The 12,108-nt window shown below is 45.4% G+C and overlaps 1 protein-coding gene across 9 annotated transcripts; it reads right to left on the bottom strand.

Moving 5' to 3' along the window:
• Positions 1–544: 544 nt before the first annotated feature.
• On the bottom strand, positions 545–8,750 carry LOC123063100 (putative 2-hydroxyacid dehydrogenase HI_1556). 9 transcript variants are annotated; one of them, XR_006430060.1, is made up of 14 exons: positions 8,277–8,750; positions 6,509–6,599; positions 6,258–6,372; positions 6,076–6,179; positions 5,935–5,976; positions 3,450–3,560; positions 3,219–3,353; positions 3,047–3,106; positions 2,206–2,622; positions 1,913–2,114; positions 1,660–1,804; positions 1,261–1,542; positions 933–973; positions 545–779 (listed from the first exon to the last, which is right to left on the bottom strand). XR_006430060.1 is itself a non-coding variant. In XM_044486839.1 (6 exons), the coding sequence occupies exons 2-6, from the start codon at positions 6,524–6,526 to the stop codon at positions 4,275–4,277; spliced, it is 528 nt and encodes a 175-aa protein (XP_044342774.1). In that variant the 5' UTR covers positions 6,527–6,599; positions 8,277–8,750; the 3' UTR covers positions 3,568–4,274. The 9 variants fall into 9 exon arrangements, 2 of the variants coding, with proteins under 2 accessions (XP_044342774.1, XP_044342773.1); XR_006430061.1 differs by having other exon boundaries at positions 545–1,363; positions 1,438–1,542; XR_006430065.1 differs by having other exon boundaries at positions 545–1,363; positions 1,438–1,542; positions 1,660–1,766.
• Between the last annotated feature and the right edge of the window lie 3,358 nt (positions 8,751–12,108).

The following is a 12,108-nucleotide window of genomic DNA, read 5'->3' as shown; positions in this document are numbered from 1 at the left end:
TAAAAAAAATAGAAAGCAAAACATATATTCTAAAAATAATTTCAATTGTGTATTTGAAAAATGTTAAACATGTATGAACTATGTTCCGGATGCGCCATGCGAGTGGCAAGGCTAAGCTACGTCTCACAGTAAGTGAGACATAGCTACGCTATGCTATCTACTTACTAGTGGTTGGGGCCCGCCAATGGCGGGCCTCCTGAGGCGTTCCTATGCGGCCCTATCTTGACTCAGCACATTTTTCTGTCTTGTTTGATCCTTAATCTCAACTCATGTAACCTTTCTTTACATGTCTAAGAGAAACACCGATCCTGCTAATCGATGGGACAAAGCTTATCAGGTTGCTACAAGTTTACAACCAATTGGTCATTATTGTATGATTGGGTGCACACATCATTTGGTTGGAACACTTCCCCAAGAAAATTCAAGAGTAAGGTTAGACCTTATCTAGTCAAGAATAAAATGACATCAATATCAACATATTCACTTTGCACCTCAAGGCAATGGGAGAGGTTAACACAGATCATAATGAAAAGATGTATGAGCAGGACGAAGACACTTGTTTTATAGTCTTGACATATATGAGGATATACCATAAGTTACATGTAAAAAGTAGCAATGGGCTTATAATATAGTTTCTAGAATAATCTTCAATGAGAAATAAACTTGGTAGGGTAAACAATGAATTTATGATCTTTAAGCTTTAGCCGACACATCAGTCTTTACAACCTTAAAATATACTGATCTAAAATATTCATAGCTTGAAAGAGCAAGTAGATTTCCTACAAAAAAATAAATAGAAAATAGTTAGGCGTGGTGACTGGTGAGTGGACAGACACATTAGTGTGGTCAAAAGGAACAACAACATTTTAACATGCCTACAAAAAACAGAAAATACGGGAGGACACTGTAATATCATGCATAGAAGAAATCACCTCAGACACTTCTCCCTTTTTAGGAGAACTGTATCAAACACCTGAGTTGTACAAACCAAAAATACGAAATTAGCAACTCTCGTTACTTCCTTCACATTCAGTTATATGAGTTCCATCATTTACAACCTGCAATATTTAACTCTTGCTAGTCCTTAGAGCTAGAAGTACACATATTAGATTGGGAAGATCACATTCAGTTAGTCCAAATTAATCAATGAACTACTCAACTAAGTTTGCTTGTATAAACAATAATATGCACCCATCAATGATCTGGCTATGCAAACAACTATAATTTATAATTTTCTAGGATCCTCGGGTCTGAGTATACCTTCACTAAACTGCTGCTCAGGTTGGTCACCTCGGATCACATCAGTGCCTACAGCACTTTCAATAACAGACTTGCTAAAACTTCTTACTACTGGCACGCTTTCCTGCAAAGTAGGTTCGATCAAAGAGCATCAAGGGAGAGTGAGTACCTAAAAATTCTGAAGATCTAGAACGTAACCTCCTGCAGGCGGCACGCCGGACGAAAGGAGGCAAGGCTGCTGGATCAAAATCTCGACGTCCTCTGTCATCCTCTGGTCAGACTACTCAACTTATTTTCATAGACCTGAATTAAATTTTAGAAAAATGAAATTTCATGATTACATAGATGAGATGGTCTAGAAGTAGGGCACTGGAAGAAAGGGGAAGGAAAATATCAGGAAGAAGAGAGGAGGGTGTGTACCTGCGTCAACAACACAGTCAAGTATACGGAGAAAAGGTCCGCCATGCACTTGCCTCAACACGACAATTAATCGAAAGAACTATCCTCTGCACCTGTAGCGCTCAGTCCTGTAGATAGTCTAGTATTTAAAACAACTCCATTCTAACTGCAAGAATACACATTGTCGCTAGTGAGCAGAACCATGGCTCCACATCCATACTGATCTTATTGACATTTAAATATAAACATGGATAGTTAGAACCACACAAAGTACCTGCAGTAGTTCAGGCTGCATATCGAGCACTTAAGTACCAATCTGGTCAGCGATTACAGTGGCACACATTGATGATGCTCAGTGTTGGTGGTTCAGTTCTAGCATATGCACAGAGAAATGAAATCACCTTATAGCATCTAACATATTCGTTGTGGTACTGTATCCTCTTATCATCTTGAAGACATATTTCAACCTATCATGCCTGCCATATATAAGTAGTTAATTATCACTGACAATTTATTTAAGGGCAAAAATCTTATCGGCAGAGAACTATACAATCTTCAGCGACTTACCATTCTTAGTAATGAACACAGGCGGATTTCCATACTTCTTCTTAACATGTTTCACCAGACTGAACATTCCCTAGGGAACAAACTATGTGCAGCAAACTCAATGCTGCCTGAAAGTAGACAAATATTTGTGTATTATCAATTGAACATGTGATTAAATAAGATAGCAAACAAAAGTTTAGAGAAAACCTGAAGCTGCAAGTATATCGTTTTTCCTATTCTCTTTCCATGCCTGTAAGCTGCATAGCACATGGAGAAATCAGTAATATTGACACTGGATTATGGGGATTATCATATGTTTTTTCATCATGACTGACGGAGATGAGATGACTGCAGCATCCGTTGAAGCATCATTCATGACAAGTTTTCTGACGTGCATCCCGTCGTTCCTAGCATATAATGTTGTGTAGTGGTTTATGCCTATCAACAAAAGTTAGATCAAATTGAGTGTGTTTGCATACAGATTCTGAATATGCAGAAAGGGTGTTACATACTATCCAAGATTTTGCTGTCCAGCTTAATCTTATACTGGTGGCAATAAAAAGAAAAGCATCAAAGGATTAGTACCAGAAGTAAGTTCCTATGTTTATCATATCTACTTTTACAAAGTTAGGATGCCTATTCCTTATATGAACTGATACTTGAACTTTGTATCTGACACTGAGTACATAAGAGCTCAATTTCAGCAATGTACATTCAGTAATGTGTATAAATGTCATGCAAATACAATTGTATTCAGTAATGCTATGAAAATGTCAATTTTTTTTGCATGGAAAATGTAAGCAGAACACCTTCTACTTCTAATCTTTGTATGGAAGTGCATGATAAAATCAACAACACCTACAAGTCAAACTGGGCGTGCCTTATCCATATGCTGCACCAAGCTCTGCATCTCCAACCTCCACTACAAGACAATGTCTCCAAGGTAAAAAGGACCATCCTACTTCTATAAGTTTGCCCACGAAAATAATATATTTTGTACAGTTTAGCGCAAGGAGAGAGGAGCAGGGAAATACCAGTGGCGGCAGCGGTGGTGGCGCGATCTTGGCGGAGTATACCCCGGCGGCGGCGGGAGTCGACGCAAGTGGAGTCGATCTGCGGTGGAGGAGGGAATCTAAGGGACGACGACGGTGTCCGCTTCAAACTGGAACCTATAGGCGCATGGCACAATGAAAAGCAACCAATCAATATCACTGGATGGCTGGATGTAACACAGGACGAAGGGTGGATTCTGGGTCTAGTTATACGTCTTAAATTAAATCAACAATGCCGCCATCTACTCAGTTTGCCTAGTTCACAAATTCTATTTTGGTGAATGGCTCCCCCGCGTGAAGCTTGAGGGCAACATCACCAACAACCTGCACACAAAGGCAGAGCAAAATTCAGTACGAGAGGAAATGGTAAATGGTCACACAAGTCAGCCAGCTTTAATTCTTTTGCGTCGAAGATTTCAATGATAATACACACAGTTAATGATGATGGTGGTGACTTCCTTTATTAAGAATGAAATGATAATGCACATGACACGCCTATCTAAGCAGGGGTTGAATGAGGTGTCCTTCAGTTCAAAGTAATTCTAGGATATCGAAAAGGGAAGCAACAATCCACAAGGAAAATCATGAATTTATGCGCAAAGAGAAAGAGGAGGTTGCTAAGTGGCTAATATCAATAAAGAATAAACCATTTTGTTTAAGCATATATGTTCTTGTTTACTGATGCTTTTAGTCATGAGAAAAAAAGTTCTTCCAACAGAATACTGCCTTTTCATACCAGGCCTGTGGCCAGGAAAGCTGATCATCCAAATTGGCACTGTGATGTTTAAACAGTGTGCTCATGAAGCCAATGAGGTAGCTCATAAATCATATGATTCTAGTGCTAGTTTTGTTTGGAAAGATGATCCACCAGACGTATTATAGAGGCTAATGTAATTGATGCTACCTAATGATATTAAAACGTCACAGTTGGCTCAAAAATAAATAAATAAATGTGGCGCTTCTGAATCTAGAAGTTCTTTTAACACAAATAGTATAATGTCACTATAGGAGTTGTCAAGATATAACTACTAGCGACAACTACATGATTGGTAAATGAGAACCAACTCTGTGTATTGCAAAGAAACAAGTGCAAACCAACTCTGTGATTCCTGCAACATGTGGTGTTATAATAACATTTGGGAATTTCAGAATTGGATCCTCTGGATTGAATGGCTCTGTCCAAGCAACATCAATGCCTAAACCACCTAAATGACCTGACTCAAGGTGATTAAACACAGCCGTATAGTCCAGTAGGCGCCCTCTGGCAATATTGATGAGATATGATCCCTACAAGAACATGGCAGTTATTGAGAATGGGAGTTCTGCTGTCAGGTGCATACTTCACAGTTTTCCAAAAATCAAAAACAGATCCTATATGTAGATTGCAAAATAATATATGCACTCTGTAAGTTTTTGTCATGAAATATGTCCATTTATGTGTGTGCAAGGAGAGAAATACTAAAATATCAACTCTATGCCATGAACCTTAGTTCATGATGGATAATACCGCCAGCCCGGTACGGCTAGGTTGATAGTGGAGGACAGGCTCGAAGATAACGCTGATTATTTCTTGTTTCATTAATATATTCTAAGAGGATCTTCTTTACATAGAGCCAAACAATAAAAAACAGGATATCTTATTTCTGCTGGCGTAAGGGCCAGGTTACAAGATATCTTCCTAATTTAAATAGTTAAAACATCCCATAATTTGTGCCGATTGGGGTCGGTTATGCCTGTCACATGTGTTTCTGCAGCAAGTTTTTTTTCCGATACCGGTTTTCTTTTTTGGAATGGGCCGGAAGAACCGAATTGCGATAAATCTCGGAAATCTCAGAATTATTCCGTCTGAGCGTATTCAAACAAATTCTTGATTTTTTTTGCGTCACAATATGTAATTTTAACCTGGCACACACACATACTCTCACGGATTCCACTGGTCACCTCGCACATGCCTTTTTTCCGTGTGGGGTGTGGGTTTTAACCCTCGCTGCTGCACTATTTTGCTATGCACCATTTACAGCTGAAGAAGATGCAAACATTGATGGGACAATAGGGGAATCCCCAAGACCTCCAAGGGTCTAAGTTATGGACCTCACCACCACACGAGGCAGTGAGTTGTGATAACATATGCATACAGAGCCTATTTGACAGTCTTAGCATTTGAATTCATTTTTTTTTTCAAAAAAGTCGAACAGTTACACTGTTTCTTGGGGGTCAGCGAAAGTTCTGTTCGGTTACCACTCGGAAAAAACCTTGATCTGCAGTGGTGCACACACACGACGCTTTTTTTTTTTGCGGGGAACACATGAGGCTATATGTATGCATTTCTTTATAGACTTTACCAAAAGAGCTGTACATACAGTATCATTCCACGAACGTCTATGAATATTCTTGATATCTTTTCCTTTTGAAAACTTGGAGCAGCACGCTTGTTCTTTGAAACAAGAACATATGCTCCTGGGATCACTTTGGCATTTTCTGATGGTTATTCCAATGAATACACCAGCACAATCTGATCCTCCAACACTATTCTAAGATTAATGTTTCCTCATATACAAATTTTCTTCTTACAGGATGAATCAAGAATGATGGCTTATTTATTCCGTAAAATAAATAAATCTCAGAAGAAGATTTAAGAAATGAGAAGATGTAAATCTCCTACGATGCAGACAAGTATATTGGAGAAAAATACATGTACCTTTTTCAAAGCTGACAGGAACTTGTGATCCACAATCCCAACCTATAAATATTTATAGCTTAGTAACCGCCTAACTGAAGTCAAATAGAGATATTACTGGCAGAATTTTTATTAAATAAATGAACAAAGAGAAGAATTAACTGATTCATTGTTTAACGTCATGCAAGTTATAACTATGTCAGCTTCTCGAACGAGTTCGTACATATCTTCTGGACCACCTTTCTTGTCAACCAGCCCATCAAGATCTGCAATAGCAATATTTTGAGAGAGGAAGATAACACAACATCTAATAAGGGAATGATACTGCAACTACTGCAGCTTACCACAAGACACTGTATTTGATGACCAGTTTCTTTTTATAGCAAGAATTTTCACTCCAAATGGTCTTAGTCTCTTGGCAATTTCCATGCCAATGGCTCCGAACCCCAGGATAAGTATCTAGCATAGTAAATACAAGTTTCTACTCAAATGGGATTTTTCTTGCGGAAAGTAGATAAAAGTAACAGTATCTAGCACAGTAAATACAAGTTTCTACTCAAATGGGATTTTTCTTGTGGAAAGTAGATAAAAGTACCTTATACACGAAAAGCATACTGTTTTCCCGAATATTGCTTCTCCAACTGGAGGCCCAAGTCCTTCTGAATGACAGCAGTATCCATTTCCTTCTGCAAATTATGGCCAAAGTCCAAAACATGAATATTCCATTACAACTGACTGAAGTAACTTATATTTATTAAACTAAAAAAACTTATCTTCCAAATGATGGAAGCTACAAAGGTAGCTTATTTAACAAAAAACTGAGTGAATATTCGGTACAAATATATGCAACATGATGAACCATGGCTTGAAATCAGTGTCCGAAGGAATCTGAGGTGAACGACCAACTTAAGTGCGCCCCCCCCCCCGTGCCCCCCGCGTCGCCCTCCCCGAGCGAGGCGACCGGGGCGGCTCCCCACCCCTCCCCCTCCCCGCGAGTCCCCGCCCCCCTTCCCCCTCGCCGCTGCCGCCGGCGGGCGCGGCCGGGCGTTGCCCGCGCGGCGCCCCGCAGTCCGGCGGTGGCGGCCCTCCTTCTTCACCCGTCGCTGGACCCCGGCTCGGGTGAGCGGTCCTGGCGGCGGAGCCCTTCGGCCGGCGGTGTTCCGGCACGGATCTGGATGGCGGCGATGCGGAGGCGTTGCCCCTTGGCGGCGGTGACGGCCCATGGCCTGCGGCGGCCGGCGGCGCTCGGCTGGCCCAGATCTAGGCCCTACGGGCCCGATCTGGGTCGGGCGGGCCTGCTGGTGGCCGCAGTGGGCTGTTCTCCGGTGGTTTCCGGCGAGCTCCTCGCGACAGGGACGGCGGCTGCTGTGCCGCGACTGCTGCAGCACGGCGGCGAAGCTTCACGGGCCCACGCAGGGCCTGGCCGGACAGGGGGTCTGGTGTGCCTCTGCTGCTATGCCCGGTCTGCTACCGCCTAAGCCGGTGGAGGTTGTTCCCTCCCTCGTGGCTGCGGTGCTGCCGGTCCTTGTCTTCGGGTGTCTCGTTTGGATCCGGCCGGCCTCGCTTCGTTGGCCGTGGTGAGACGACGGCGGTGTCCTCGTGACTGTTGGCGCATGTTGGTGGGCGGCGGGTGTGGTGGAGCCGAAGGTTGGTCCTGGGTGGTGGGCGCGAGAGGTCGGGAGAAATCCATGTCGGGTCTTGCCGGCACCAACGCGGTGACGCCTGCGGGCGCCACCATCCTTCTTGAAGGGCGTCGGGTGACCCTCTCCCCCCTCTACCCTCCGTGTACCGGGAGAAATCCTAGGACTCGTCCGGGCAGCAGCGTCGTCATCGTCGCATTCCTTCTTGAAGGTGGTGCTTGGTACACGGCAACTCGGTGGCTTTGGAGCGTGGTGGTTATCTTCGGTGGGCGCAACGATCGCGGTGTGCCGTAGCTTTCGTCGATCCGGCGTTGTTGGCATTTCTTCTCTTATTTTTCTCTTGTTATTTCTTTTGGGCGTGCTTGTGCTGTTTGCCCCAGCGTGGATCGGATTGTTGTATCGGGTGGTTGCTATATCAATATAGCGGGGCGTAAGCCTATTTCGGTAAATCAGTGTCCGATTGCCTAAATTGTTGGATATTGTACTAAGTAGGATCCACGTGAAACAGAAACCATGTTTAATAGGCTCATCATGTATTTTTTTTCCCAAATTTCTGCAGCTTGCAGGCCCTTTTATCAAATCCAGCGGCTGCCGCATCAGCAGCTCAAACTGGAACCTACAGGCGCATGGCACAATGAAAAGCAACCAATCAATATCACTGGATGGCTGGATGCAACACAGGACGAAGGGTGGATGGCAGGGAGGGAGGGAGCAACGCGATACCTCGAGCAGGAAGGGGTTGGGGCCGGGGAGGGGGGAGGTCGAGAGAGCGCGCGAAGCGCGCAGAGCTGAGCAGCCTCTCGCCGTAGCAGGAGAGGTCCATGCCGCCGCCCTGGATGATGAGCAGGAAGACGAGCAGCGAGGGCCCGGACTCGAAGAGCTCGCCGCCGCACTCCTCTTCCTCACCTTGGACAGCGGCGGCGATGTCGACCTGAGTCTGGCAAATCGACAGATCAGACGAAAGTGGTCCCACCGTGCTCGGCAGCGGCGTCGCGGCCCTCCTCCCGCTGCCGTACTCGGGGAAGAAAGGGAGGGGTGAGGAAGCTGGTGTTCGGGCCGGTGCTGGCACTACAGCGAGGAGCCGGTGGTGGAGGCGGCGGAGCTCGGGGCGGGGATAGAGGCGGCGTACTGTGGTGCCGGGCGGCGGAGGAGCTGGGGCAGTGGCGGCGGCAGCCTAGGGAAGGGAGGAAAGGGGAGGTTGCGTGTACAAAGAGAGAAAGAAAAGAAGGCACCGACGTCCTGCGCTTTTTTACGTTTTTTTTTCTCTCACTAGCACAGTAAAATTGACGAGGTGGAATGCGCGAGGAGGTGCCCTTGATGCGCACCTTATTGTTTTTTTAGGGCAAAGCATAGCTTTATTACTTAACGGTGGTCAGGTATATCACCTGACACATTCAGCCACTTGAGCTGGAACATTCGACTGAAAGTCTACATAATGGTTTGCAGGGTACATTCTGCCAACATTGGCTAGTTCATGTGCAACTGAATTTGCACTACGTCTACACACCCCTAGAACATATTTAGAAAACCACAACTTCAGCTGAAACTTTGTATTCTCAATAACGGCTGCATACGGTGAGGAGTCAGCTTTCCGGAGATCCAAGGCTTCTACCAAAAGTTGTGAGTCTGTTTCAAAGACCGGCTGAACTACGCCGAGATCTGCCGCTAGTGCAACTGCATTGGACATGGCAATAACCTCCGCCCCGAATGCACCTTATTGTTTTGGATTCTATCAAAGTTGGCTACCGTGGGGTTTATCTTATTCGGCTCTGCTAGTTAGATGTACAGCACTAGATAGCCCATGCAGAAGTGCAGCACGTGAGATGTACCCTTGCCTCGCTAGTGGCGCTCCGTGAATAGGCCGGCCAACACTATAACTTCTTCGAGCAGTTTTGGGAAGTTTCTATCCCAGGATGTATAAAAATCATCCTCTGGGGCGAGTCGGCGATACAACCGGCACTGGGGACGGTTTTGCGCTTAGTCGTCGGCCACAGCTCGCCTCCAGGCGTCGAAATTGGTCCACTTTGCAGCCCCATTTCGGCGAATAAAGGGCCCATATAGGTGAGAATAGGCCCATATTCGGCGTGGTTCGCCGTGTCTCGGCGTTCAATTATCAACACAATTTTTTCTTACCACATATTTCATCACAGAAAAATCAAATACTTCAACAAAATAGTACAACAACAAATAGTTCAACAAATAAAAACTCGTATTTCATCACACGGCGTCCCCCTTGAGTCTCCATAGATGCTCAATCAGATCTTTTTGCAGTTGATGATGCACCTGTGGGTCTCAGATCTCCTGACGCATACTGAGATAGGCAATCCAAGTTGCCGGTAGCTGGTGATCAACTTCGGCTAGAGGACCCTGCCTGTAGTATGGTTCAGTGTCAAACACTGGGTCTTCTTGCTCGCTCTTGATGATCATATTGTGCAAGATGACACAGCAAGTCATAATCTTCCACATTTGATCTTTGGACCACGTCTGAGCGGGGTACCGGACAACAGCAAATCGAGATTGGAGCACACCAAATGCCCGCTCGACATCCTTCCTGCACGCCTCCTGAATCTTCTCAAACCAGGCGTTCTTGCCTCCTGGCACAGGGTTTGAGATGGTCTTCACAAATGTCGACCATCTCGGATAGATGCCATCAGCTAGATAGTACCCCTTGTTGTAGTGCCGCCCATTGATCTCGAAGTTCACCGGAGGAGAATGACCTTCAACAAGCTTGGCAAAGACAGGAGAGCACTGCAGCACGTTGATGTCATTGTGAGTTCCTGGCATACCAAAGAAGGAGTGCCAAATCCAGAGGTCTTGTGTGGCCACCGCCTCAAGCACCACACTGCAACCGCCTTTGGCGCCTTTGTACATCCCCTGCCAAGCAAATGGGCAGTTTTTCCATTTCCAATGCATGCAGTCGATGCTTCCAAGCATCCCAGGAAATCCTCTTTGCTGCATTCTGTGCTAGGATCCGAGCAGTGTCTTCCACATTGGGTGTTCTCAAGTATTGTGGTCTAAACACTGCCACCACTGCCCGATAGAACTTGTAGAAACACTCTATGCTGATGGACTCGGCCATGCGCCCATAGTCGTCGAGTGAATCACCGGGAGCTCCGTATGCAAGCATCCTCATCGCCGTCGTGCACTTCTGGATGGAGGTGAATCCAAGGGCGCCGGTGCAATCCATCTTGCACTTGAAGTAGTTGTCGAACTCCCGGATGGAATTCACAATCCTGAGGAAGAGCTTTCGGCTCATCCTATAACAGCGCCGAAATGTTTTCCCACCGTGAAGTGGAGCATCGGCGAAGTAGTCAGAGTAGAGCATGCAGTAGCCTTTGAGACGATGCCGGTTCTTGGCTTTCACCCGCCCCGGCGCCGAGCCACCTCGTCGTGGCTTTTCATTGCTCGCCAGCAGCTGGGCGAGGGCGGCGAGCACCATGAGATGCTCTTCTTCCTGGACGTCGGCCTCGGCTTCCTCCTCCAGCAACGCGGCGAGCGCTTCCTCGTCATCCGAGTCCATCGCCGAGGCAGGCAAATTGTCGAACACCTTGCGCCCGGTGGGCGTGTCCCCGCCGCTAAACTGCCCCTCCGCGGCCGAAAACGCCCATCTGCTGTTGGAGGGGCTGCCGCAGCGAAGCTCTACTATTTTTCCGGCGTGGAATGGCTATCTAGTGGTGAAAGGCGACGGGCGGCGCCGAGATATAGCTACTGGCGGCCGAGAGCGCGGGGGGTGGGAGGCGAGTCGGGAAAGAAAACCTTGACTTTTCCCCTGACGGCGTGGGCCAACCGCGCTTTTCCCTTGCGCCGGAGCCCCCAACTGCCCCCCAGTACGCTGGGTTCGGCCTGTGACCGCCGGGCGGAAAAAAGGCCCGAGCCAGCGTTTTTCGGCGTCCTGGGAGCGCGACTGGGCCGTTTTTTCGGCGCCGGCGTGGCAAAAACGCCTGGGGAGGACCTGTTGGGGGGGGGGGGGGCGGCTGGAGATGCTCTTATCTGCTGTTTTTCTTCTTCTTTGGTTATATGTGTTTTTCTTTGTTTTGATCTTTATTTCCTAGTTCATTTTCTTGCTTGTGTTTTTTTCTTTTTCTTGTGTTTTAAAAACATACCGATTTTTTTGAATAGACGTTGAACATTATTCTGAAATACATACTAAAAATTTGTCAAATGCACATCAAATTGCTCTGTAATACGTGGTGAACATTTTTAACACACATTGAACATTTTTCATAAACGCCATGTTGATATTTTGTAAGACATGCAGAACATTTGTATTAAAACATTTTTTAAATGCCATACTTTTTTGGTGGTAAGAAATAGTTTTTAAATATTAGGCAAACATTTTTATATTGTATAAATGCTTCTAAAAAATTTCATGAACAAATTTGTGATATATGTGAACATCTTTTAAAATGTCATGGATATTTTTAACATTAAATAAGCATTTTTATAAAATATTTTCTCAAATGAGTTAATATGTTAAGATGTGACAACCGTTTTTTAGCTGGACGTATATTTTTAGAAATTGCGGAAACACTTATTTTTACAATGTGTTAAGATT

This window comes from Triticum aestivum, chromosome 3A (assembly GCF_018294505.1).
Source record: "Triticum aestivum cultivar Chinese Spring chromosome 3A, IWGSC CS RefSeq v2.1, whole genome shotgun sequence".
NCBI classification, from domain to species: domain Eukaryota; kingdom Viridiplantae; phylum Streptophyta; class Magnoliopsida; order Poales; family Poaceae; genus Triticum; species Triticum aestivum.
The sequence above is the reverse complement of the archived record's forward strand: the minus strand, read 5'-3'. Positions and strand labels throughout refer to the sequence as shown.